Here is a 27784-nt window from a genome sequence, read left to right on the forward strand (position 1 = left end):
TTGACGGATCATTTATAGGATAACTAGATATTGCTTCCAAGGGCATACAGAAGCCGTTCCAGGCATGTTGCCATTATCACACGGCCCAGGCCGGTTGTTCCGCCGTCCCGGTGGGGTACCAGTAAAGATTATATCCGCCAAGCGCACTCGCCCTCGTCCTGAAAACCGACAAGCACTGCAACAGGAGGGCCCGGTGCGGGTGGTTCTGCTGGTTTGCCTGATAGTACACATCGGCGGCATCGAGCCAGCGCAAGATCCAAGCCTTGGCCCCCAGGGTGCGGGTCTGCATGTAGTCCTTGTACCAGTCGTCCCAGGCGGTGACGGCATCGACCTCGGTGCCGTGCTGCTGGTTGTAGATGTGCTGGTACACGCGCAGCTCCCACCGGATGCTCTGGATGCTGCGCGTGGCCGCGTCGAGGGCGTCGGCCTCGTTGAGGTAATTGAGCACCCCAAAGGCGAGGCGCAGGCGTGTGATGAAGTGAAGGGGGTTCTCCTCCATGAACTCGCGCATCCGGGTGTCGGAGACGGGGTCCTTGCCGTCGAGGATGCTGGCCTTTGCGATGTTGACGTCGTCCTGCAGGAGGAGGAAGTTTCTAACCCAGCCCTCGGTGCCCAGGGCGTGCATGAACCGGCGCTCAGGATGGGGTTCGTTGCTGGCGCCTGGGGTGGTTGGATACTGGGAGAGGGCAAGCTGGGCATCCTTCATGAATTCGGAAAAGAATCTTGGGGGAATGCTGGCAGCAGAGGGGAAGGGGCGTCCGCCGTAGAGCCGCTGCTCGATCACTCGCTCGGCCCATTCGCTCGGGGCATTCTTCTCGACGTAATGCTCGACGTTGACGAACTCGGTCGGCTTCCGGCCAATGGCGTCACCGTTTACGAGGGAGATGTACTCTTCGATAGCCTGGTGGTTCAGACGTTCCATGGTCGTCTGAGGGCAGTCGCCTAGGGTGTCGATAACGTACGTGTTTTGCCACTGCCACGAGTCTACGCCAAAGGCAGCCGGGCCCGGCCAGGTCTGCGCCGTGAAGACTCCAGTATAGAGAGTGCCGTCGGGCGCTTCCGCCTCCCAGACGTACTCCCTATCGTAGGCGCGGCGCGAGGAAGTGTGGTTGACGGGAGACGTGGCTGTGTCGGGTGATGTGAGAGAGCCACGGGACAGGGACCGAGGGCACAGGGTCCCTTCACACCCGCACTCCCAGCCATAGCACCAGCACACCCAGGGCCGAGAGCTCTTGGGATCCTTCCACTTGCGGATACGGCTGTTGATGGCGTCAAGGTTGCAGGTGATGTAGTTGCCCAGCTTGATGTCGCTCCAGTGCTCCCGCATCCACTCGGCCTCAACCGTGTCCTTGAGATAGCCGCTCAAGTTGTCGTAGGTGACCCATTCGTATCTGGGCACGATGGCGTCGTTCCACATTTGGCGCATGTAATTGAGCACTGGAACGTTGTTGGACTCACGCATCTGCAGCAGTAGGTAGCTCGCCAGCCACAAGCCGACGGCCTGGGCCTCCTTGGTCGTCGATGCCCGCGGCTCAAGCGACGTCGTCGCGTTGGTCTCGGCAGCCGCCCCGACACTGACACTGACACTGGCACTGGCACTGGCACTGCGCTCGCGCAGGATGGGCGCATCTTGGTCGAAGAGGCCCCCGTACATGTCATTGGGGCATGTGGGATCCTCCATGAAGGTCTTGAGCATTTTCTTGTAGTAGTCCGTCTCGTCTGTGTCGCGCTTGGTGATGGTCTTGGCTTCAGGAGTGCAACACTTTGCTCTGGCACCGCTGCGACAGCTACCGCCGTACTTCTCCATGGCCACGCGGACCATGTTGCCGGGACACTCGCTGCCGCAGTAGTCTGGATCGTTGGCAGGCCGGAAGCCCTGATTGTACCACTCGCATGTGCCCCAGCGCTCGTTGCTGTTGCCAGTGTCGCAGCAGTACTTGCGCTCCTCCGACTGCATGTTCTGCCAGTCATTATCTCCAATCTGGCACTCGCCTGCCCCTGGCCCATTCATGGACCCAAGCAGCTTGCTACGGCCATCGCCACAGCTCGACGCCTCACACCGCGGCTTGTCGCCCCAGTGGCATTTGGAGTAGAGCAGCAGGTTCTTGACGCCGCGGCTGTTCTGGTCCTCGGACGAGCAGCACGCGCTCTGGTAGTCACCGTTGTTGCAGTGCATGCCATTGGCTCCGACCTCCGAGTAGCCGCTCGGACAACCACTCTTGCATTTACCGTTGTTGTGCGTGTACCAGCCGCAGACCGGGTGCAGCTCTCCCGGCGGGCAACAAAATGTGTGGGCGCCGCCAGTGCCCTGGCAGCCTTCGGTTTCCTTCATGTACTCCCATGATCCAGGTGTCGAGTCTGGCCCGCTGCGAAAGACGGGCAACCAGTTGGTCGGGCACGACTGTCCGCAGCCGGTCCACTTGCACTGGAGGTGGTTGGTCGTCACCTCCTCGGTGCCGTCGCCCGTGGACGGAAGCGCCGGCACCCTGCCGAGGGCCTTTCCCAGAGCCGACGAGTACTCGGAGTCCTTGGTGTCGTGGCTGACAGCCCACACCATGACTCCTCCCAGGCACTGGCTCTTGGCAAAGTCAATCTTCACCTTGAAGGTGTCGCCGTCGTCAAAGCTCACCCAGTTGCCGCCCCCGTATGTCATGAGCTTGACTGCCGCTTCCTTGTCGAGCGACGGCTTGATCTTCTCCTTGGAGATGATGTCGTCAATCTCGCTGTTCAGCGCTACGCTGATCTCGCCTGAGCACGGGAGGCGTGGTGCCCCAGACGCGAAAAGACAGCCCGGCGTTGTGCAGCCTGGGTCCGAGGGTACCACGGCGCGGCCATAGAAGGCGAGCCCGAGCACTACCTTGTCAGGGTTTATCTTGTTGCGCCAGAGAAGGTCCAGCGCCGTCGTGATCTCGGTCAGGTTCGTGTGTGCGTTCAACTCGGGCTTGACATGCTCGGAGCCGATGTCCCAAGTTCCGTGCAGATCGTACGTCATCATGTTGAAGAAGTCGACATACCGCTGGAGGCGAACTATGTCGAAGTGCTGAAGGTACCAGTAGGACGCAGGCAAGGTGATGCTCACCTGATACCCGACAAGGCCGAGCTGCAACCTGAGCTGGCTCATGAGCGCGACAAAGTTGTCGAAGTCCTCGGGCCGTCCACTGCGGTCAGGCGCCTGCGGATATTCCCAGTCAAGATCGACGCCGTCGAAGCCGTAGTACATCATGAACCCGAGCAAGGACTTGATGAATGCTGCCCTGTTCTCCGGAGACCGTGCAATATCGGAGAAGGTCGTGGCGGTTGGGCCCGGGTCATTGAAGGTCCATCCGCCAATAGCGATGAAGACCTTGAGGCCCTTGTCGAACTTCTTCCGCTCTATGAGGCGCTGCATCATGTCCTCGTCCTTCTTGGTGGGCGCCCTGACCGCGAAAGTGACGGGATCGATTGTGGCAAACGCGTAGTTGAGGACCGAGTACAGATTGATGGGGATTTGTTCCGGCATGAAGTTGTTGCATGGTCGCTTGTACGCCCATCCCTCGTAGTAGCCAACAACGCGGTTGATGCCTTTTTCGCACGAGGCTGGCCGATCGACCTTCTTGTCGCCACAGAAGAGCTTGGTAGTACCGCAGTAGCCACTCGTTGAACAGCACACGTTCAGCGGACACTTGACCTTGTCCACCCACTCAGCTCCCCAGTTGCCACCGTCGCACTCGGCCTTGCGCTCGCACGTGCCGACACAGTTCCCGGCTGAGCAGACTACATGGCTACCTGTCAGTGAGGAGGAAGGGTATGGCTTCAACTTGGGGTTGACACTTACACTCAGGGCCAAAGCCACAATGCCCATGCTTGCTGCAACAGCCATTGGCGCAAGGTGACGAGGCACTGCATATGGTTGGGTCTTGGGCCAAGACCAGCGAGGTGAAGAATGTGAGGGCAATGAGCTGAACCAAGAGTAGCGAGCATGGCGCGAGCCTCGGGCTGCTTGCTTGTCTTTTTGCCATCATGACATCGGACAGGTTGCCGGCAAGCGTCACGTTTTGGAGAACGATAACTACCAACTAGACTTTCCTTCTTTATAGCTGCGAGTTCAATGTCATTTAAAGAATGGAGGATACATAAGCGCAAAGCTGCGGGCCCGCCACCTATCGTACCTAAGGTAACTACGCATCTGCCACGATTTAGGTCCGAATAGTTGCCCCCCCCCCCTTTTTTTCTTCTTTTTGCCGCATCTCGGTCCACTCCACCTAGACGTTAGAACAGCTGTTAAAAAAAAAGGCTATAAGTCGAATTAGCAAGTAAACGTGAGCGGCTAGGCCAAGACACGTATGCGAGATGAAGCCATGAGTCCGAGATAGTGCCCCACAAAGGACATAAAATGCAGGTACGAGTCGAAGAGTCCACGCCACTCAAGTAGATGTGTGTAGGCATGTATGGATCATCTGATTGCAACATTAGGTTATCTTCCCTTTGTGGCATTCTTACACAGCAGCCAAGGCGTCTAGATCCACGGTCCCTTAGGCAGTAAGATTATGAACCAATACTCATGTGTAAGCTGAGTAAGCTGGGCTTCAACTCCATGTGGAACATGCTCCGTGATCGTCAAGGCTGGTCCCGCGTCCCCGTCTCGTCTCTCGCATTTGGCCGTGTCTGGCTGTCGGTATCCCGGCCCGTGTCTGCTGTCCCATGTCTTGGACAACGACCTGGGATCTAGAACCACGATCTGATTGATGGGTGGGAAAGTTTCTTCCTCCTGTAAATGTAGAAAGACCGTGCCGGGTAGCCATGCTGCGAATCTGCTGGCTCTCGACCACCCACTCTCAGGTCACATTCTCCTCGCATCTATGTGACGATGGCTCTGTCTTTGCTTCTGTGCCTGCCGCAGCTTGTTCTGGCGACGTCGCACCTGCTTTCACGACCGCATCATGATGCCGCCTTCAGAAGGGCATCAGACGATGGGGCTATGACCGATGCCCCGGAAGTTGACGCCGCCAATTCCACCTTTGCCTTCAAGTTCACCTCGGTCGCTGAAGCCAGCACATTTACCCTCTACTCGAACTCCACGCTTGAATCTCTGGAAGTGCCACTGCCCTGCAAGACGGCCCTGGGCAGCGAGATCAACTGCCACGGATTTGTGCAACGCTTCCGCATGCCAGCGTGGCGCGGGACACCCTCAGACCCGTACCTACTGCCGCTCTTGTGCGCGTCGAGCTGTGCCTCGTCGCTCAACTCGTGGGTCGGCGCCGTTCGTCGCGACTGCCGGGGCTACAACGTCTCAGCCGCGAACCCCATCAGTCCCGGCGCCACGATGCTCGAGGGCGTGCGCGAGACGTGCCAGGTGGACGAGGACGGGGAGACGTACTGCAACGATGTCATCGACAGCTTCACGCTCGTCGAGAGCATCGACAAGATGCCCCTGGCGGAGCTGTGTAGTTATTGCAACGTGCGCCGTTACCAGATGATGCAGGCCACGCCGTACAGCGTCTACGACGACACGTACCGCCAGGACTACCTTTACATCCAGTCCAAGTGCCCCAACGCCACGGGGCCCACCGACGTCCGCCCGCCTGAGTACGAGGTGCCCGTCACCGAGGAGCCTCTCTGTGTGTCGGGCAAGACGATCCGCACGACAGGCGCATCGGGAGCCGACAGCAGCTGCAGCGCCATCGCCGCGACTTACGGCCTCAGCTCTGCCGCGCTCTTCTTTGCCAACAGCCACGTCCGCACGGGCGCCGACGGCAGACCGCTCAACTGCAGCCTGATCCCTGCCGGCACGGAGCTATGCCTGCCGTACGGCTGTACCAAGTCGGCGACGTTCACCGCCTCCGACACGTGCTCCGGAATCGAGATCGCCAACGACGCCCAGATCGGCGACGTGGCCTTCTACAACCCCTGGGTCGACGCCCAGGGCTGCAGCAACCTGGCCCCCTCGATCGAGCAGCTCGGGAACCGGCTATGTCTCTCGTCCCAGACCGAGGGCTGGGTATACACGCCCCCGGACAACGGGACGGGTGGCGGCGGGAACAACAACGGCGGGAACGGGCCTGGCGGGGGCTCGGGCTACGCGGACTTTGCGGTGGCACCACCAGGAGGCGTCGCCGTCGCGGCAGGGACGACAAGGGCGTGCGGGCGGTGGTATGTCACTGGTGCCGCAAAGCCGCTCACGGAGTGCTCTACTGTCTGTGTGGAGCAGAGCATCGATATCACCCTGTTTCTTACTGTGAACCCCAGCTTGGGAAAGATCCCGGGGGGTTGTTCCCGCCGGCTGTTGACGAGCACTGCGTACTGCTCCGGGCCGACTCGCGACTGGAACAGCAGCACTAACACCACTTCAACAACAGCTTAGCACCCGTATTTTTATTCATTATAATTACCTGTATCAAGTAGGAAATGCAGACGTTTCTATGCTATGAACCGGAGAGTTTCAATAAGTGTTGCGTATCGTATGTCCCTTGTAAATGTCCTTCATGGCTGCGGTGTTAGTAGCCAACTTACCGATACTAGAAGGATTTGGAAATTCAAACCCTGGTTACTTTCCAGACCTCGATTCTACCACACCTTCCCAGAACAGCAGTATTTTCCCATTTCGTTTTTGGTTCTTTAACCCTGGACAGTCCAGAAGCTGGACCTTCGACTCCACGAGAACTAAGATACCTGGTCCAGGTAAGCAGGCAGCCAAGACAGTCGCAAATTTCCGATTGTGTTTAGCCGCGCCAGATTCATACTTTTGTTCCCGAATCTGTCCTGCCAAGCTTATATATTTATGAGAACAATCCCACAGATCCTGCAGCTTCTTCCGGCGATGGACTCGGACCGACCCTCGCTTCAATGTGCTGCTACCTTCCACTACTGCATGTGTGAACATGTAAGCACTGGCTCGCGTTAGCTATCCGCGGTGTAGGTCAGCAGGCAGGCAAATTCATCGCAAATTTCCGATTCTGTCTAGCTGCGCTTGATTTATATTAACTTTCCAAGAAGCTTTTGCTAAGCCTTTTTTACTTCTAGGGTCGAATGTTGGTTCCGTTTGTGGGTTCCGCAGCGATGGACTCGGACTTGCCCTCGCTCTAATGTGCTACACTCCATTGGTAGACATGTTGGCACCGGCTCACGTTAGCCACCCAATCCACTTTTGAGTATGTCTCTCATCTGGTTTGCACTTCCCCATTTGAAGAACGCAACACTTGGCATCCTAGTCTCTCACCTATCATACTACTCATAGCCAATGTCATATGGGTGCCTGCTTACACGCCAAGTATGCGGCGTGCGGCCGAGATGCGACTAGACGTCAAAATCTTCACCCACATCAGAGCACAAGTCCGCTGCACATAATCAGGGTGCTTCTAGAACATCACCGGTCGTTCGAATTTCGTCGCCCGTCTTGGTCACAAGTCCGAAAGATACAGCTGGATTGAAATGTGACTATTGAATCCGGCAAGCCCGGTCGATTACAGGCAACGAGATTTACTCATGGATCCACATGAAGTGAGCGTTTTCGTCTGGCACGGCCTTCTCTGGGGTGCCAAATCTCTCTGGGGTAGTAATGGCTATATCATATGTTAATGATCCAACGATGGCAGAGGCCAAAGATTCCATCGATCGTCACTCCTCGACATCAACACAGTAGCCCACACAGTTTGTTCAAGTCATCTGCATAGGCTCCAAGTCACACTCTTTTGTCTTTTTCTGTCTGTTGTCTGGCTATGTCTTGGGTGTCCCTGGTCACCGCTCTGTCGGCAGTGATTTTGGCCTCAGGCGTACTAGGCTATACAGAGCCACCTCCAACCACGGCCCTGCCGGGGACAGTGGAAGACTGCACATGGTGGGCAGTTGCCCAAGCTCGAGATACATGCAGGTCGCTTGCGGATGGAAATTTCATCTCCCAAGATGAGCTGAAGAGGATGGTGAGCATCTTCGTCCGACCTCCGCCGACTTACCTCATACGATTCAGCTGACCAAAGCCTCGGTGATCATAGAACCCCTCCTTGGCAGAAGACGGGTGTCCCATCATCGTGGACAACAGCTATTGTGTTGAGGAGAACTACGGGTCGCCGCCAGTCACCACACCAGGAGGTGTGCCCACAACCACCAGCACAGCTCGTCCTACTACCACAACCGGGAACGGCGTGGCCACTCCGCTGCCCACGCAGTCCGGCATGGTGTCTAACTGCGCCAAATTTGTCTTGGTCAAGGAGGGCGACGGCTTCTGTGGTGACATCGCCAAAAGAGCAGGTATCACCACCTCTGACTTTTACAAATGGAACGCGGGTGTGGGCGATGGCTGCCAGAACCTCTGGCTGGATACGTACTATTGCGTAGGTCTGATCGGCATGACCACAACGTCAGGACAGCCACCGGCCACGACGACGACGGGCGGACAGACCACGACCACCACCTCGCCGGGCAACGGTGTCGTCACTCCGAAGCCCACCCAAACTGGCATGGTTTCTAACTGTGCCAAATTTGTCCTCGTCAAAGAGGGCGACGGCTTCTGCGCCGATATCGCCAAGAAGGCCGGGATCTCCACGGCCGACTTCTACAAGTGGAACGCAGGCGTCGGCACCGGCTGCGAGAGTCTCTGGCTTGACACGTACTACTGCGTCGGCCTCATCGGGGCGACGCCGACGACGGCGCCCCCGGCCACCACCACGACAAAGGGCAACGGCGTGACCACCCCGACGCCGACCCAGGGCGGCATGGTCTCCAACTGCAGGAAGTTCCACCTTGGTGAGTTTACCCTGGTCCTTCTGAATGCACAACATACGAGACCAAGAAAGGTACGGGTTGCTAACTCTGGTCTTTTCCCCCCAACTAGTCGTCAGTGGCGATACCTGCGCCAATCTTGCCAAAAAGTATTCCATTACTGAGTCTAACTTCTACAAATGGAACCCGGCCGTCAATGATGGCGGAACTTGCAAATTCCTGTGGCTAGAGACATATTACTGTGTCGGTCTGTAGATAAGGTAGCTGTGGCTCAAGTCACACATACATCAGTATCAAATGAATCAGTATACATGTGATTACGACCGAGTAATAGCAAGTTCAGAATGTTATATAATACCTTAAAGCCAAGGCAAGTGCACCTAATTGACATGCCAAAGCTGCTATTCCATGCTAGTGGTTATTGTAAGTGTCCCAGTGATACTCCTTAATGAAGGTATGGGCTGTCTCTGTTAATGCTGTCTCAAGGTAGGGCTAGTGGAGATGAGAAGGTGGGAGAGTAGTTGTAAATGAGAAGAAACAAGATACTTTCAGCTGGGATAATGGAAAGTGAGGCTTATTTGATTGCTTTAAATGAGCTTAACAAGTTGCTTAGACGGTGTAAGACGAGTTGATGGCGGCTGCTTGAGTGAGAAGTGTATGTGTAGATGAATTGGAGAGGCCCAACGTCCCTCGAGGTAGTCAGGATTACCTCATACGTAGGTAGTCTTCCGTGGGTTTGCTCCCGCCGTGTCCCAGCCGGTTTAGCGAGAGACCTACCCCTGATCAATGCAACAGCGGGCTGATTGATAATTGTAGAGAGCTGCGGACTGCTCCGTACGACTCGACGTGGTCGCCTCGTGTGATCCCTGTAGACTTCCCACCGGGTCGCGGCCGGATTGGTTGGTGCTTATGTGGAGGAGTTTGGGGGTGGCTGATGGATTGAAACGTTTGGGGCGCACGGATGGCCGAGCTGCAGAGGAAAATGCAGGGCAAATGCAGGTCAGATGCATACTAGATGCAACGTCCGACCGGGTTGCAGCGAAGGAACGAGCCGAGGCGAGACGAGGGCAGACGAAAAGCTTGGGGGAGCTTGACCCCTGCGAAGTGTGCTTGGTCTGAGTCGATCCCACCTACAATTGGCAGCTTGGTTTGTAGGATGCAGCTCTTACACCAGGACAGGACCGGCTCGCAGAAGCTTAGCGAAGGGAATTTGGAGCCATGGTGGGTATAAAGTGTTCATAGTCCGAATCGTAACACATTATGATTCTCGTGTTTCGAGGACGAAGTACGCAATGATGGTGTTGGCACCATCGCAACGAAGTAGATTGGTTCGCTCTATCTCTATCCTTTTAGACGCCTTCGCGACAATGTTCCCGACCTCCACCAGCTCCAATTCCCAAGGCGAGATCGAAAGTGAAATGAGAGCGACTGGGCCTGGTTGCTGCTCCCCGCAGGAGTTTAACATGGATGTCAATCCATAGCGACGTAGATGCAGACCGCCACAGGGCATTACTCCTCGTCGACGCAATCGCTCTCAGGAAGGGTAGTACCACTCATCACCATCCCTGCCGCGCACATCCGGGCGAGTCATTCTAGGATCGAGAGCTGCCATGATCGTGAAGAGTTCCTAGTCCATCTGGCCGACGCTCAGGTCCTCCCCCTTCGTCCCGTTGGTCACCACCTCGTGGCCGAGGGCCTTCCTGCGGTCCTCGTCGGAGAGCTTGGCGCACCAGCCGAGCTTGTCCTCGACCTTGCCCGCCTGGATCCCCTTGAGCTGCGTGAGCAGCTTGAGGGTCAAAGGGCCCGCGTCCTCCTGGCCCTCGGGGATATATGTGACTGTCTCTTCGCCCTTGGCAGCGTCAAGGGCCAGTCGGGGGTGTGACTTGACAGTGGCGGCCCAGGACTTGGGGTCTGAGGAAGCTAGGCGCCGGGTGATGGATCGGATGGGCACCAGGGAGGCGGCTGTTCCAGCAGCCATCACCTCTTGGAAGTTGGGCAGTTCTGCGTACTTGATCTGCTCATTGTGTCAACCTGCCGTATCACTCCAACAAGGATATTTCGCGTTCCACTTACCGACCGTTGCTCCACCTTCCAACCGAAGGTCTGGGCGATACGCTGAACGCTCTCGCTGGTCACGCTCTTGATCACGTTGCTGGAATCTGGCACCACAATCGTAACATTGTCTCCGTCGACTAGCGCGCCAAGGAAGCCGCTCGTGCTGAACTCGTCCACCTCGGAGTGGGTTGCACTGTCCAGGTGCAGGGTGATGTCGAAGCCCTCTTTGCGCGCCTTGTCCGTCCACCTCAACACGGGCGCATAGTTGCCGCCGACCTTGGCATTCCCGGTGCCATTCGGCGCGGCACGGTCAAACTCGTCCAGGATGAGGCAGCGCACAGGATGCACGCCGTGGTACACACCGGTTGGCAGCACGTAGACGCAGAAGGTGTACTCCTCGGGCGGGCTCAGGCCGAGCTGTGCGCTCGAGCCGTAGACCTGGGGTCGCACGTACATGGCAGCTCCCGTGTCGTGCGGTGGCACCCACTCGGCGTTGAGGGCCACAGCCGCCTTGCAGGCGTCGATGAACATGTCGACTGGGACGGGCGGGATCGAGACGCACTCGGCGCTGTGCTGCATGCGGGCGGCGTTGCGGTCGGGGCGGAAGATCTGGATGGAGGAGTCGCCGGGTGTGCGGAAGGCCTTGAGGCCTTCATAGACTTGCTGGCCGTAGTTGATGGCGGGCGCCATGCCGTGCATGCGGATGAAGGGGTCGGTGACGAATTGCAGGGGCGTCCATTTCCCGGTCTTGTGGGAGTAGCGGGACTCGATGTGGCCGTTGACTGCAGCACGGGGAGAGCATGTCAGCCGGTGGTGCCTCAAGCTGCTAGAAGACCAATTGACCTACCTTCGTGCATACGGAAGCCAATGTTGGCCCAGTCGAGGGCAGTGGACGGCGGGGGAGGGAATGAAGGCATCGTGAGGATCGTTTCGGGCGAGGCTGTCGAGGGGCGGTGGAGTGACTGTCCAGAGTCAAAAGAAGGTGAGCCGAGAGCACGCGAGTACTTCCAAAGCTGACTGACGGCGCAGGAAACAAGCAGGGGAGCTAGGGATTGATTACCTGAATGATCCAAGAATGCGAAGTAGGCACGGCGACGAGAACAACAGGTGGGACGCAGGCGGTAGAGTCTCAATCCTGGGGCTGTTGGAAATCACGTTGTTCACAGTCACAAGAGGGGAGACTCCAGAGGACCCAGAAATTATTCTCGTCGGGGCCAGACCTCCAGACCGAAGTCTCCGATTACGGACTGCGGGGTCTTTTCAGCAATCAACAACGACCGACTGGGCAATGCGCATTTGAGTCAGGGTCTCGGGAGGTACTCTCATTTGCAATCAATCGTATCGTTTTGGCGCTAGTGAGCTGCACAACACATACCACACCCTTTTTCCTCCTCACTTCGTTTTTTAACTATTTTTACCTTCTATATAACGAATATACCCTTAATCTAAATATACCCTATATTAAAAGATAGCTGCTTTTTTTTTTAATTCTTTTAATATTTATTTAAGGAGGGTAGAGAAATTACTTAAGGTATAAGGTATATTAATATTTAATTTTAAAGATAAATTTAAAATTTTAAAAAGGAGGTGTTTTTAAGTAGATTTAGGTATAATTACTCCTTATTTATAATAATTTTAATGTAATTCTTAAATTTTATTATTTTTTATTATCTTTTTAAATTTAACTTTAACTTAAGTTATTTTTAACCTTAATTTAAATATATCTTATACCTTTAATATTTTCTTCTTCCTCCTTAAATTTATATTAAAAGAATTAAAAAGAAAGCAGCTTTTTTTTAGTATAGGTAATTATTAAATTGAAGCTATATTAAGAAACTTAAATGAAGTGCGATTAAAAAAGGGTGTGGTATGTGTTGTGCAGCTTATTAGCGCCAAAACGATACGATTGATTGCAAATGAGAGTACAGGGGGGTAAGTGGGTGGGATGGGGTGCTGTCTGGGCAAATCCGGGGTAAGGGTATCTACGTGGGTAACTCCGTATGGGTATATGGGAAGGTACTTCGCACTTGTCACGTCATGCACATGACGGTCGCTCCCTCTGTTCCTTCTCGATGCTTCAAGTGCCGGTCAATTCCTTCTTGGTTTGGCGATGCGACTGATGGTCTCATGCCGTTGTGTCCTACCATTCCTCTGATCTTCCCTTTCCCCTTCCGCCTTGCCGCTTAATCTTCTCCGGAACTCCCAATTCCATAAGACCAGAACTCTCATCCCATTCTCCATATAATCCATCGTACATCCCACAGTCGCTTTCAAAGTTGGTATCCAACTGCCATTGACTTGAATCTGTTGCGTTCCACACGGAAGTCGACGAAGGTTCGCATTGCACTGGCACCTGGCCTTGGTGCTGCTGCTGCTGCGGCTGCGGCTGCAGCTGTGGCTGCTCTCCCCATCCTGGGATCTCATCCATCAGATGGCTCATCTTGAGCGCACCCTCAGGCAGCGCCACGTGGAACATACTGGGCTCCACCGGTTCCAGGGAGCTCGTCATCGGCTCAGGAGAGCTCCAGATGTCGAGTGGTCCTCCCGAACCTTGGGCAGCATCATCGGTGCGCCCCCACACCATCTGAGCAATTGACCCAGAGCGGCTCTCCAGATGCTGTACCAGTTGCCAGTTGCCCGCCGCCTTGTGCCATTCGACTCTCCCAGCCATTGCCCCAAGGACCTCCGCCATCCTGTTGTGTCCCCGGGCGTGCCAGGCTGGCGACGTGGTTGTACCATATGACCCGAGGGACTCAATGAAAGGCGAAGACGCGTCAGGGACCGACAGAGCGATGCGCGCCTCCATCCACGCTCCCAGAATTGGGGAATCATGCACTATCGGGTCGTTTGCAAGTCTTTGAAGCGCCTGGAGCTTTTCTACCGGCGAAAGTCGGCTCTCGGAAATGCTCAATGTCTTGGAATATGTTTCGAATGCAGGCTGGTATTCGGAAGCAATGTACATTGCTTGAGAAATCGAATACCGTGCGAACTTCAACATTGTCACTTGCCCGGAGGGTCTGAGTTGGCACATTCGCCTTGCCAATTCTGCCATTGTGGGCTGGTGTCCCACACAGAACGCCGTTATCCGTTGCAAAAGCATTTGCAAGACCAGCTTCTTGGTGTGCTTGAAGTCGCTCATCATGTCTGACGCTGCCGACAAAGCCCACAGAATCACCCCGGTTGCCGGCCTCGTGTCCATCGGACTTGTGTTCTGGGCCTGCTGTATGCAGAATGCCAAAGACTCAAGGCACGCGTTCATCGCGTGCATGCCTTCGCTTGTCAGACAGTCGTCGAGGAGGGTGTGTGCAATGCGAAACTTGAGCACAAAGTCCAGCATCGTCTCATCCTGCCGAGATACTTGTCCGACTGACGGTATGAACGGATCGATTGTGTTCAGTTGATTGTGGCTTTGAGGCTGCCATTTGGACGACGTTAACGGCGGGAATGTCGGGGTTGGCATTGGTGTGAAGGGATAGGGACAGTCAAAATGATTGTCAATGAAGGCTTGGAGAAGTCCAACGACTTCGTCAGGGAGCTCCGGCCCTGGTGACCACTGCGAGGCCAAGGTTGGCAGGCACAACTCCGGCGAGTTTGGCTGATTTTGTTGCTCCAGCTTTACCGCGGGGATGGACACCTTTCCTCGACCAGAACTTCCTTTTCCGCTGTCCACCGAAAGGGCCTTGATCACCTCCAGCGACCTCTTGGACGCTGGCCGCAGCTTTCCCAGCCCTACGGGCTTACGCTTCATATACCTCTGGATCCTTTTGACGTCCAGATCCTCGCCGACGTCCAATACCACTCTCTCGTTTCTGGCCCTTCCAGCAGATGCCGATGGGCTCCTCCGCTGCTGCTCCTCCTCCACCCTCTGCATCAGCTTGTGAACCTTTGCCGCTGTAACGTTCTTTTCAACACCCCACTCCTTGAACCGCGCCTTGTACATTCGTTCCGTGGCAAAGAACTGATATTGGGTCTCCATCACGGCGATTACATCTTTCAGCCGCTTGGTCAGATACAGAGAGGATATCCTGTCCTTTTGGCCTCGCCAGTCATCTTCGGTGGCATAGCGCCTTCGACAAGGGTTGTTCGTGGGGCTGTGTGGCTTCAGCTCCCCATCAGATGTGACGGGCGTTGATCTGCGGCCACCATATTGTTCAAATGAAGACCCATCTGTGGCAGAGCTTGGGAGCAGAGCGCCGGGCATTTCCCGCTGTTGGTGGTTCCGCGACTCTCTTCCCACAGGAAGGCTGGCAGTCGAGTAACAGTCCGAGTATGCACTGGTCATGCAGGCTGTGTTAGAGCTCGAGCTACTGGCTCCAAAGTCACTGCAACTGCTGCTCCAGTTGCTGCAGGTGTCCGATGGCGATGGTAAGGACTGGGTCATTCTTGGTACTGTCGACTGATGTGGCAAAGACGGCTGGGCAACGCAAGTATTTGCCTGGAACACGAGAGCCTCTTTGTGGGACAGCACGATAGTACAAGACTTTTGCGTGCAGAGAGAACGATGTACGGGTCAGGGCAAAGGTAGGGCTGAAGGCAAGACGAATCAGAATCTGTAGGTACCCGATCAAGTCGAGGAACCTTCTTTATGGTGGAGATGAGAAGTACGGATAGGGTGAGAAGCTTCCATCCACCCTTGGATATTAAATAAGGCAGGACCTCAAGTTTTTCAACTGATGGAGGGCAGTGCCACTCCCGATATATCATCAAATGTCGACCTGAAAGCTCTGGTTGGTATGAAGCGGTGGGTGGGTGTGAGCGACGAGGATGCGGCTCGTTCTTGGCCACCTTTCCAGTTTCGGCGGGCAATGGTTCTGGCCAGGGGATGGTACTGGCTGTGTATTCGAGTAACCCAGGGCAAGGGCAGGTGTTCTCCTTTCAAGGTTGGTGACAAGGGGGGCTTCAAATCACGGAGATATGCAGTTGGGAGTTTTGTGTGTTATATCACTCGACAATCTCGGGCCCCCGTCTTCAGCCCCTTTCCATTTTCAGCCCGCCTCGACATGCTCCTCGAAGCTTCAGGGACGGTTGCTTCGGACTCGACTCGCCTAGCCGATTGTTTGCTGTTTATTGTACCGCAGCTCGGCCTTATGCAGCCGTCATCTTATCTCGTCTTGGTCCAAGGGGCCAGCCATTGCTATGCGTCAAGAGATGATCCCGAGGGGCTGGGTGGAGTTCTGAGCTAGAAGCTTCACGAATTCATTGTCTTCAAGGGCAGTTATCTCCCCTTGATTTCATATCGAACGGCTCAACTCGCGCCCGCGGCTCGCAATCCCGCCCAAAAACGGGCAGCCATCAAAGAAGCCGCAGGGAGTTGACTTAGAATGGTTTGCAACAGGCCAAGCTCCAACGTCTTCCAGCCCGCGACATGTTGAAAGAAGGACGGCGGACGAAAATACCACGCGGCACGGAAGTGTCCTGCTAAAGCCGTGGCAATGTAATCGACAGCAATCCCGCCGTCTGTCGACACGGCGAGCGAGCATATATCGGCGACCTAGCAAGGAAGACCCCCGGAATGCTTGACGCACCTGGCGCGAGGTGGACAGCGCCTAGCCGCCACTTTTCCGCGCACCGGAATGGATTCCTCGTGCGTCTCCTCGCGCGAAGGGCGGTTACATGCTGATCCGGTGGAAGGGCGAACGACAGGCTACAAGAAAGAACAGCTTGGCACAATGGGACCTTACATCCCCCGTCACCCACCCCGGTTCTCGCTAATCTGCGAGGAGGTGCATGACAGCGTCGATCCTGGTGTCACCATCCCTCGATGTCTACTTCTTGCGACATGGCTGTACAGTTCAGCTTGAAGTCTCTGTGGTATCTTGAGCAGCAACAGGGCGACCGCACCAAGAAGTTTGGGGCCCGTTTCCCTCTTGCACAACTCAACGAAACTCTACGACCATGGCAGAGCCCCATTATGAGTCCCACCGTCTCGTATGGTCAGATGAACGCACAGCCCGCGCAAGCCATGCAGCTGACGGACATTGAATAGCATGGGCACCCGGTAGTTGGGGGCGGATCATGCCAGATGCGTGGGTGGCCGAGCCGTGGTATGTTCCTTTGTCGCCCACCACCATGCGGGTGGTCAACGAGCTGGAGTGCTAAACCCGCGGGGTTTTTCTCTCAGCTTGGTACGGTTCTGTTTGGGTGGCACGTCTTGTTTTCGCAAGGCACAGGTGGGTTCGACGCCCCAGGACTGCCCCCAGGAGAGTTTGTGGGGTGGTGGTGTGTCGACGTAAATGGTCGTACAGCAGCGACTGACAGGCATCGACTGGCTAGACTCGATGCCATGATTGTGCTGGGTGCTGCTCCATGGCACGTACAACGGCAAGCTCAAGTCCAGACGCCATCCAGCCTGCCAAGCGCTTGGCCAGAATGCACGCAGTCAACCTGAGCAATACTGCAAAATTGGCACACCTATCTCTCCATGCCTGCCCCGCCTAAGCGATCATTGCTATCGCCATCCCAGATACTGAAAACGATGCCTGCCTGGCCAGACATAGCTCACACCGGCAAGAGGGTGTGTGTCAATCTGGTAGAAGGATGCGTGTGTTGCAACCTTGCAAACATCATGCGATCCTCCGAAAACGAGGCGCCCGCGATCTCAGTTCCCACCAGTCCTGAGCCGTACCACGGGGACGGTAAAGGAATGCATTGGTTGACCGGGATTCCCTTTGTGCGCCAACAGGCATCCGCGGGCTTCTATTTGTGTTTTGTACTGTCCATTTTTACCTGCCCTTGGTCGGGCCCGACAGCCAGCCGTTTCGGTCCGAGCGAGGAAGAGCGAGGAGAGCGAGGGCATGGGATAGATCATCTCTTGTCTATCACCATGTCTCCCAATCCACCCGCCACTGCTCCGTCACTCAGCATCTGGTCTAGCACATACCTGCAGGCTATTTGTAACCCTCTGGATTCAAGAGCACAACTACCAATGCAAGTAATGCTCAAGCTTGATGCAGTCGATTGCCAACCGGGGATGGTTGCATCGGTGCAGTGTAACCTCCTCGAAGGCCAGCCCTGTACGGATGAGTCCGGGTCCAATCAAAGACAAGAGCCCTCCTCCGCCGAGACTGTCATCCCATGTCCTGGTCTCTTTAGGGTTCACGGGCCGCATCCAACGGCTAGTCCACAGGATTGACATTGTGAAGGAACGTTCTCTCCGCTTCGGGGGAACACGGAAATTTCCTCCACATCCCCACGTCCGATTGTCGATTGCACACTACGGGAATAACTTCCTGGCTAGGAGCAGGGTTGCAGTTCTTGGCCGGCAAGACGGATAAGACCCCCACGAGAGCTCGTTGCAAGATCAGACGATCTACTTCGCAGAGCTGCGAGGGGCCTGGCTGGCTTGGAGGACATCTATCCATTCGCCTTACAATTTGGCAAATGCGAGTTGTCATATACTTCGATGTCATCTTTGCGAAGTCTTCCAACACGCAGTGGTGAGTAGCAGCTCCAGCCTCTCCAGACTGCAGCGGTCAATGTGGGGGTTAAACAAGATGCATCAGGTTGGTCTGCTGCCCAACCTCCGCCCAGCAGCAGATCCCGAATTGGAGGCATGATGCGTCATATTCTAATCTCTTTCCCTTGTAAAATGGGAGGATGGAAAGATAGAAAAAATGGGGACCATGCAGTTGGTTGTTGCGGTATTTGATCGACGCGGTGGCTTAGGGCGCGGACGACGCTCGGTTTCTGTTGGTTCTACCTCCAACCCCCGCCTTGTCGAATCGGACTCACGATAGGTTTTGATGACTGTGGACTCCAGGGTGTGTGCTCTTACCCGTACAAGCACATCCCAGATCAAAACGCCTGAGACCCTCGTATTGTTGTTGTGTTCTTGGTGTTGGTCCAAGGGTCAGGACGATGCAGGCCCGCATCCACTCCAACCAACTGCTTCAAGCCTTGCAACACCCGGCTGAGATGAGGACCTCGAGTGCGGGTGTGTTGAAGAAGAAGGAGGTGTCGGGAGCGCTGGATCTGCATCTCATCCTAAGCCCTACAGCCCGACATTTTTACCAACACCGCCAGTGATGTTGCCCTGGTGGGTGTGGTGTGCCAGCGCGCCATACGTCGAGATGTTCAGGTGTGTCTGGAGAGCATGCTCTTGCGCTAATTATGAAGGGCTGCACTCATGTATGACAAATACCTGATGGTGCCCACCGCATTCGACAAGCTGCTTACAGCCCCATCATTGCCGCAGCAAAAAAAAGGAAAGGCCAGGGTGCTGCGCACAGATAAGCGAGCTGTCACCCACATGCACATAAGCGCCCATGCCCGGACAACGTACAGTAGCAGCACATCATGTGCTCGAGCGGCACTGCAGCTGCCCCTGTAACTGCAGCAACACCCCAGGAATGGCATAGCTGACCGCCGTGCCAGAAGAAACCGCACAGAGGACATCGGGTCGCTTAGCCGTGGGCCCTGCCGGAGGCAGTCGTAAGCGAGGAGGACTGGCGTCTGGGCGCAGCCGGCACTGGGCATCATCACTTGGTGAACTAGTCGTCGCTCTTCTGCTGCGAAGTCTCTCGCAACGAGGTTGAGCCTTGACATTAAACATCAGCACGGGATAGACGCCGAAATCGTGGCTGGCCCTGTCTAGCTACAACAACATCACTCAAATACCCCATCCCCCGAACACCGAGGCACACGGCCCAAACTTCCTCCACGCGCGAGTGAACCACCTCCCTAGAAAGTGATGTAACATACCTGGAACTAGCTCCCAAAAGGACCCTTTTGCCTCCTTTCACAAGGCCAGTGGTGAGGCCAGGAACCCGCATGCCGGCCCCAACATCCATCCCAGGCCCCTGAGCCCGCCCGCCCACCATCAAAGGTCGGACGAGATCCGGCCAGATGCCAACAACACCACCTAGACAACAGCCGAGCCTAGCCTAGCTCCAACGCTGCCGTCGAGTCCTGAGGCACGAAGGGGGCCCGTCTCGGGGAGAAGGCTGTCCACAGCAACAAAGGTACCAAAGCTACTCGGCCCGAGGAATCATAAGGCAACGAGGCAACGTACGTGTACACACACAGCCGGAAGCGGAAAGAGGCTCGCCAGCTCAACGGTGAGGGCCAGTTCCCCGGGCTATGTAGGTAAGCAAGTAAGTAAGGGGGCCCCTTCGATCTCACGCCCGCGACGATTCGACGACGCCACCAACTCAATGGAGACCATACATACGTAGTTTTTCCTACCGACTCGTAGGCATCAGGGTCCGCTGGGACACGGTGGATGGAAAGATGCAGGCGAGCGGCCGCTCAAGAAGTCCCAACCCGCACCGATCACCACACGAGCCGTGGGGGCGCCGAACAGACTGTGCCTAGAACACCATGATCTACCCCAGGACGGAAGGGACATTCGTAGACATGACTATTCAATCCGAAAGCGACGTGTTGAGAATTAAAATCCAATTGAACCAGCCCTAATTGTACAGAGGTAGTAGTGGAAAAGCAAGAAACACCCAAAAACAGACCAACGACAAGCCCAGAATGCGGAGACGATGAAACCGATGTGATCCCAGTAGCAGCTACCATGCATGCTATCAGTCGTATTCTAACTATGCCGTAGAAAGGGAAGACAGGAAAGAGACAATCGTTTTCAATACAGGCCCCATTGCTCGTTCCAATTTCCAACCGAGCATCCAGGGGGTTCCCCATCTATCCATCGTACACATCACCAGTCCAAACTCTGTGACAGTCATACTACCGCGAATTTCTAGCAGCTTAAGGAGAGAGAGAAGTTTTTTTTTCCCCCATCATTCATGTCCATAAAAGAAAACACCAGAGTTCCGTGATCGCCATGCTTTGTTTCCATCATGAGGTAGTATGAGCTGAAGGAGGCGCCTAAAGAGAAGAAAAGGAGAAAATTAGAAACACGAGGAGAGAATGTACCGCGCATGAGTGGTGGTTACACCAAGTCAGTCTCACTAGCTACAGTAAGACAGACATGCATGACTGAATGGTCATGTGAGGAGACTTCAAGCAAGGCAGGAGACGACGGTCGATCAAGTTCGCCGTTCCGCCCCTGGTTCTGGTCGAAATAGGACCATTGTAAAGACTGACAGGTCGCACATTGTGCCCAGGGGGATTGCCCCTGTCGCCAAGGACTGTGGGTGCAGACGCCACAGATTGGCGACAAAAACAGAGGACTGTGCAGCGAGACAAATCCAGAAGCCGGGACTCAGAGCCTGGGCGGACTGGTGTGCTACTGATCTGCAGCGGGAACACCGTCCCTCACCAGAAACGCCGTTTGAGGAGTTGGCTTCTGAATTCGCCGGGCTCTGCGAAATAATTCTTCAGACAGCCCGTGCATCTTGCGAGTGGCAGGCTTACTCGGTAGTGAGAGAAGCCAGGCGATTGAGAACGACCAGGACGCCAGACACACCCTGTGTTAGGGTAGCTGTCGCTTCCGTGTTCCTGTTCCCCAAGCTGACGGTGACCACATCCTTGACAACCTTCTCTTCACCGAGGGTGTTGGCCCATCTGAAAACTTTCTCGTCATCTCGCCCGTCCCCAACCACCATCAGGAAGTCCACAGGGCTCTTGTGCGTCTTGTTTGCAGGCAGGCGAGTCTTCAAGTCCTCGAGGATCTTTTCCGCAGCGGTACTCTTGGTCCAATCCACTGGCTCCACAATTATCGAGCCGTCAGTAGGAATGGCGTGGACACGCTGGTTTTCGCAGGCATCGTTGATGTGAGATGCACAGTCACTCGCTTGGCTGACAGCGTGCTCCCAGTTTTCGGCGCTCTTGTAGTGGAAGATGAGGCTGCAGCGGCGCTCCTCGATTTCAGCGCCAGGTGTGCGCTCCAGGTAATAGTTGAGTATTCCCTTAACAGACTCTTTCCACGCCCGGATGTGCTCAGGGTTTGCCATCTCGGTCCACGCGTCACTGCCGCAGTCCTTGAGGAAGCAGCCGTTCTCGGCGATCAAACCCAAGTTAGGGACGCGTCGGAACAAACGATCGAGCTCCTCGGGCCGCCGACCAGACATCACGTACACTATGTTGCGCTCGTCCAGGAGTAGCTCGTTCAAGGTATCCAATGTGCGCTGCAATGGCACATGGTCAGCGAGCCGGTCTTCAAAGTTTTAATGTGTATGTTATGGACTTACCTGAGGGCTGGAAGGAATGATCTGGTTTACAGGTCCCCAGTTGACCAACGTGTTCTCGTAGTCCAAGATAAATAGGCGGCGTTCGCTACTCTGATATCGCTGGACCAGGTCGTTCACGTTCAGGCGCGGGACAGACGTCTGGTTGTGGCGGTGCTGCTCACTGTGGGCGTGGTCCAATCGTGTCATCAGTTCAGTGAACCAATGAGCCCCAGTGTGCTGCATGATACACTCGTGCAACTTGGTCCATCGCTCTTCCTTTTCTGTGTTGCCCATGTCCAAGGCCTTCCTGAGGGCGGTAGAGCAGGCTCGGTAGTCCCAGGGGTTCACAGACAGCTCGTTGCCGCCGAAAAGCGAAGCAGTTCCCGTGAACTCGGACAAGATCAGTGACCCGTGCTTCTTCTCGCCGATATGTTTGCCATCCTGGCAATAGAGGTATTCATGCGAGGTAAGATTCATACCCTCGCGTTGACTTGTTATCATCAGTGCATCGGCAATGGAGAGAAGGGCCAGGTATTGAGCATAGTCGATATCTTGCTTCAGGTACACGACCGGCTGGTATGCGAGGTTCGCATAAGACGAGTTGATGCGAGTGACTATATCACTCACTGTCGCGTCGAGTTCTGACTTCTCGCTTGAGGACAGGGCCACCTGGATCAGGATGACGTTTCCTCGCCATTCGGGATTAGTGTTCAAGAAAAGCTCATAGGCGAGCAGCTTCTGGCGGACACCTCGGACGTGGTCCAGCTTGTCTCGTGCCACGATCAGCTTCTTGCCAGCGTAGCGCTCTCGCAGCACATCGAGCCACCTCTTAACCGCAGCATCTTCCCGGTGCGCACTCAAGCTTACGGGGTCAATTCCGATGGGAAGGTTGATGACATCCACAAAGCGGTCCTCCAGGTGTAGCCCATCGGGCGTCGCCTCTGCATTGAGCAGGCGGCTGCAAGTCTGGAGGAAGTGCCTCGTATATTCGTGGATCTGGAAGCCGATCAGATTGGCCCCCAGCATGCCCTCCAGGAGTTCTTTCCGGACGGCCAAGCATCGGAAGACCTCGGAGGAAGGGAAAGCGACGTGCAGGAAGAAGCCAATCTTGGCCTCGGGCAGCTTCTCGCGGACCATGCCTGGCACGAGCAACAAGTGGTAGTCATGAACCCAGATCACGTCGCCCCTCTTCCAGTTCTTGATAATCTTATCGGCGAAGGCTCGGTTGACATTGACGTAATGCTTATATGAGTGATCCTCGTAGGCCTTGCTCTTGGGGTTGTCTGGCAGCTGGTAATGGAAGACGGGCCAGAGGATCTGCTTGCAAAAGTGCGAGTAGTGGCCGTCGAGGTCCTTGTCGCAGCAGAAGACGGTAAGCGATTCAAATTCGGTCGCAAGACGGTCCTCGATATCCTGCTTCTGCTGGGTGCCCTCGAGGGCATCCGTGGGCATGCCGAGGGTCCCCACCCATGTGACCTCGGAAAGCTTGCCCTCGCGCATGGCAGCCTCTGCCGCGTGTCGCAGCCCCCCATTGCCTTGGTCGGCATGAACAACCTTCCAGTCGGCGTGGGCAAAGACCCGATCGTGGCTGTCGCTGCGCTGGAGAGCGCGAGGCTGGATGACGCCCTGGCGGCCAAGCTCCTGCGCCTTGGCCTTCAATTGCTTGTTATGCTCGAGGAGTGACGAAGGAGGCGGGGTGTTGGCACGGGAGACAGGCTGGTCACTCCTCCTGCCCCAGACAGGAGACCCTTGGTACCCTGGGCCTGGCTCGGCCTTGGAATCGCTGGGGGAGTGCTCCTCCTTCGGGGGATAGTGGATGCGCAGGCCATCCTCGTTGGTGAAGATGCCATCTGCAGGCTCGTCGTCGACCGGGGTCTCAGGTGGTGTGATGTCGGCGTTTTGAACGGGAAACAGGGTCGGCGGTGCTCGTTGAGCCTGGGGTCTGGCCTTCTTGGGAGCCGGGTTCTCTGGCAGTAGCTTGGCGTTTTTTGAGGGAGTGCCCGGTAGGGTGAAATGGACAGTCTTCGGAAGAAAGCTGTGACACAGGAAGCTCTGGTTAGCATTTTCGCATGAAATGCTTCCGTAATGACGTAGAGGGTGGTGGTCCTTTCGTCCCAGGCTCTCATAACAATGAGTGGCGTGGTGTACACCAGGTGCACACCAGGTGCAAAGGAAATGTGGGAAATTGGTTCTGTATGCAAAAACTCACAGGGAGGCAATAAAGACTGTCATGTTGGGCCTCGGGTACCAGGGCTCTATCAATGCGGATATTGCATGTAGCTTGGAAGGTTCGTGAGATTTTTGTCTTTTTTTTTAGAGTCGCGAGAGGCTTCTGTTGCCGTTGGGCTGGGCAGTGGGTCCCGTTGGATTTTGTGGTGAAATATGTCGTCGGGGGATATTGAGCTCTAAGTCTATGCGCCTGGGCAGAATATCGTTGCGGACTGGAGAGAATGATGCGCAATACTGTCTTGTCCTCAAAGCACACTGAAGAGCTGAGGAATGGTCGCGAAGCCGTGGGCCAAAAGTCTAAGTCAAAAGTCTATGGCAAGATGCAAGGCAGTGCAAAGAGAACGGTCTCGTCTAGGGAGCCAGGAAATGAAGCCGCACTGGTGTATAGAGATGGATGGGAGCCGGGCTGGGAGGAGGTGCGCGGGTGGGATGTTGAGCAGAGGCGTGGGCTAAATGTGATCTATGTGAAGAGGAAGAAGTCGGGTCGGGCTGACGTCGGGTGCAAAGTTGATGGAGGGTGGGAAGCTGCAAGGGACCCAGCTTTCTTTTGCTGCTGCTGCTTCCTGCCGCTGCCAAATTTGGGGATGCAGGTGCAGGGCTGGTACGGTAAGTGCCGTGGGCAGGCACGCGGGTACGTGGGTACTCAGGTACTTGGGCAAAGGATTGTTCTTGGGGCCTTCCTTGTCTGGGAAGCCGAGTGTTGCTCCTGGAGAATGGGGGAAGGGGCGAGCTTTTTTGGGGCCTGAAGTGAGTGTTTCACTTGCTGTGCAAAGACCAGATCAGCAGTGGTGACAGTGGAAAAACGATGAAGATCAGAATGAGAAACGGCGGAGGCGTTCTGGCAGTGCAAATGTGTGACTTGAAACCGTGCCAGAAGGAAAGGCAAGAAATGTACACATTGGGGGCAAAAAATCCGGACTGACGTAACTTGCTGCACGTCAGGATGTGAATGAGCGCAGCTAAGGTCGAGCCTGGCCGGGCTCTGGCAGGGGCCACCCGTGGGCTGGGGCTTCTCCTCTGAGTGGATGGGCCGTGACAGCAGGGGTTGATTCGAGAAATCGTCACTCACACCTGAGATGGCCGGAATAAATTCGACAATAGCCAATGCACGGGAAACAGGTGGACACGTATTCCTGTTGGTCAATCGCTCTAGCTCTTCCAAGGTCTTTCTTTGTCAGAAGCCCTTTCGGGTTGAGCTGGCCTGGGCTGTCTGTGTGGTGAGCAGAGATGGACGTTTCGGGTGAGATAATCTTGACGTGGGCAGCTGGGCCTACTAGCTCCAGGCCTAAGGGCGGATCGGTCAGGTCTTAGCGTGGGAATTCGTGGCGATCTTTGAGGGCGTTGCACGTTGGTCTGTTTTGAAAGGCAACGCGATGGAACCCCGTTGGCGCGGGTGGGTTTTGTACGGAGCAGGCAGGTCTGTGGTGGTCTGGGTGTGAGGATCTTGACGATCCGTCTGAAGGCCTGAGGTCTGGAGGGCTTGCCGTTGAGGAACTGGGTGGCAGAACAAGAAGAAGGATGCTGGGTCTCGACCTGGCAGATATTCTCTGGTCGAGAAAGACAACGCCCCTCAATAACGTCACATCAGTTCTCAACAAGAGCTGGGCGAAGCTGCTATATGGGCGCGGGAAGAGAGGAGAGAGAACACGGTCGAACTATCGGGAAATCGTCATTCACACCTCACCCCGGAGCAGAGTGTGGTGTTTCTTATCGATACGGGTGGGTTTTATATCGATAACGGAGGTTTTGATCCGGCCGTGCATCGATCACAATCGAATCGCAGCGGTAACAAGAGTGGCCCTTCGCACAAACAAGGCAGCACAGGAAGTTCTTGGCCTTGGAAGAGAAGAGTCTGTTGCAGGGAATAGTGTAGTGCTTGGTGGAACCTGCAGTTGGACCAGGTAGAGGAGGGTTTACGCCGTTCGGTTGAGGTGAGAACTTGGAAGTCTCGACCGAAAGAAGCGCTGGCATCGTTGGCAACGGCCGCTATAATAAGGCGGTTGATTATTCGAGGCTTCGCCTATTCTACACGTAGACGACATAGTCTACCGAGACTAGTAAATACTTTTCTTTCCCCTCGCACTCGGAAGTTCGGAAGTGGGCTGCCAGGGCTGCGCTGGTGCATGGCGATTTGCTGCAGGGCGGGTGGGTTGCACTCGAAACTCGACGCCGGGGAGTTCCTGTCATGGCGGGCACACGTGGTGGATGGTTGGATGAGCAAGGTTCAAGGGAGGGGGAGGGGAAGTGGAGCGGCGGAGAGGGTCGCGACATCAGCAGAGCAGACTTTCCGGGGCGGGATTTTCCTCTTCAACAGCCGCCCCATCTACAATGTGTCGTATTTGGGGTTTACTTTTTTTTTCTTCTGATCACGCGCCTGTCGCATCTCACTTACTGACCTGTAGCATCTCACTTGCTGAGCTTGGCTTGCCGTGCAACTCCATCCCCTCTACATCCCTCCTCCCACACCGAGTCACTCCCTCGGCATCCGCACGCCTTCGGGCTGATCTGCCTCCCCATACTCCTCCTTTGATGCCTATGATTTCTTCCGGGACTGCCCGACTCGTCGTAATGATGCGCCATGACTCCAGCTCAAACATGTGTCGGATTCCTTGGACATTCTGCGCCAGTGTACTCCAACCATGTGCTAGCTGGCTGTTGCCGGCAGGTAACTTAGAATGTTACGTGAGAGTTTCTATAAGCAGCCGCTCGCCTCCTCTTGTCGCTAGCTAAGCTTCAGCTTCGCTCGAGATTCCTCTCCCCTGCATACTATTACGATAGAAATACAATTGCTTCTTCAAGGCTAACAAGCGAGCGAGAAGGTTGACAAGCTCGGCACGACAAGTTGACATCAGCCTATGACTCCTCCGGCTTACCGCCTTGGCCTTGCGCACGCATCTTGGAATCATGCCTGTCTTCCATGCCAAGCTAACTTGACGTTGCATCCCATGAGATGCATGCAGTAGCTTCTTCCACGTTCCTGGCTCGTTGGGGCGGCTGGCCAACCAGTCACAACTGCAATGATAATCCGATTGGAGTTTCTGCAGTCGCCTTTGCCAGCGTCTTGACAGGCTCGTCTCATCACACGTAGGGCACGTCAAGCTCGGGATCGACGGACCAAGCCAGATCGATAGATACTATACGGACCATTCCTCCCGGCCTCAACGAGCGTCCTGTATCCCTGCTCTTCTTTCCGCCCGGCCAGTCTTTCCATGCCCCGCTCCGCCCGACATGCCTTTGGGCATCAACCCATTCAGGAATCTTCCACCTTTGCAGCCCACACCGGAATCTTCCACAGGCCCAATTCGTGATGGAAGGTCGTGCGCCGGCGCCACTGCAGAGCGGTTCTGTCATCAAGGATCATGTCCGATACCAGAGGTGACACCGGCGTTCGCCGTCGGACGAGCATCATGTGTTGCCCAGGACGTTATTGATGAAGTTGTGCGCCATCATCAGCCACCTGCAGTCAGGGACGCACATGCGACGAGAGCCGGCGGAGGGTAGCACAGCTTCTCGTGCCCTGTACTCGTTCTAGAAAGTACAACCGAACACTCGCCTCGCCTCGCCTCTCTGCCCAGCCCGGCCAAAAGGAGCTGACGATGATAGCCGACAAATGGCCTGACTGCGCCTCTATTGCCGAGATGCTGCGGCTCTTGGTATCACCACTGACCACCTGACCATGTGCAGTTATGTGTCACTGTGGGTGGCTGAAACGAGGGTATCAACCTGTTTTC

At 55.5% G+C, this 27784-nt stretch overlaps 6 protein-coding genes across 6 annotated transcripts; 2 read left to right on the top strand and 4 right to left on the bottom strand.

Annotated features, from left to right (window-relative positions):
• Window positions 1-76: 76 nt before the first annotated feature.
• INS49_004901 (uncharacterized protein) lies at window positions 77-3998 on the bottom strand (the record flags this gene model as incomplete). Its single annotated transcript, XM_043165688.1, has 2 exons — window positions 77-3753; window positions 3815-3998. The coding sequence occupies 2 exons, from the start codon at window positions 3996-3998 to the stop codon at window positions 77-79; spliced, it is 3861 nt and encodes a 1286-aa protein (XP_043017817.1).
• An 848-nt stretch (window positions 3999-4846) lies between these two features.
• On the top strand, window positions 4847-8949 carry INS49_004902 (uncharacterized protein; the record flags this gene model as incomplete). The annotated part of the gene is made up of 4 exons (XM_043165689.1): window positions 4847-6117; window positions 7847-7895; window positions 7968-8718; window positions 8807-8949. The coding sequence occupies 4 exons, from the start codon at window positions 4847-4849 to the stop codon at window positions 8947-8949; spliced, it is 2214 nt and encodes a 737-aa protein (XP_043017818.1).
• Window positions 8950-10321: 1372 nt separating this feature from the next.
• INS49_004903 (uncharacterized protein) lies at window positions 10322-11666 on the bottom strand (the record flags this gene model as incomplete). Its single annotated transcript, XM_043165690.1, has 3 exons — window positions 10322-10708; window positions 10768-11531; window positions 11597-11666. The coding sequence occupies 3 exons, from the start codon at window positions 11664-11666 to the stop codon at window positions 10322-10324; spliced, it is 1221 nt and encodes a 406-aa protein (XP_043017819.1).
• A 1223-nt stretch (window positions 11667-12889) lies between these two features.
• INS49_004904 (uncharacterized protein) lies at window positions 12890-15130 on the bottom strand (the record flags this gene model as incomplete). Its single annotated transcript, XM_043165691.1, has 1 exon — window positions 12890-15130. One exon carries the CDS (start codon window positions 15128-15130, stop codon window positions 12890-12892), a length of 2241 nt encoding a protein of 746 aa, XP_043017820.1.
• A 1398-nt stretch (window positions 15131-16528) lies between these two features.
• Window positions 16529-16848, top strand: INS49_004905 (uncharacterized protein; the record flags this gene model as incomplete). Its single annotated transcript, XM_043165692.1, has 2 exons — window positions 16529-16682; window positions 16736-16848. The coding sequence occupies 2 exons, from the start codon at window positions 16529-16531 to the stop codon at window positions 16846-16848; spliced, it is 267 nt and encodes an 88-aa protein (XP_043017821.1).
• Window positions 16849-21065: 4217 nt separating this feature from the next.
• INS49_004906 (uncharacterized protein) lies at window positions 21066-24056 on the bottom strand (the record flags this gene model as incomplete). Its single annotated transcript, XM_043165693.1, has 3 exons — window positions 21066-21782; window positions 21846-23859; window positions 24034-24056. 3 exons carry the CDS (start codon window positions 24054-24056, stop codon window positions 21066-21068), a joined length of 2754 nt encoding a protein of 917 aa, XP_043017822.1.
• Window positions 24057-27784: the final 3728 nt, after the last annotated feature.

Source organism: Diaporthe citri (assembly GCF_014595645.1).
Source record: "Diaporthe citri strain NFHF-8-4 chromosome Unknown scaffold_13, whole genome shotgun sequence".
Classification (NCBI taxonomy): Eukaryota; Fungi; Ascomycota; class Sordariomycetes; order Diaporthales; family Diaporthaceae; genus Diaporthe; species Diaporthe citri.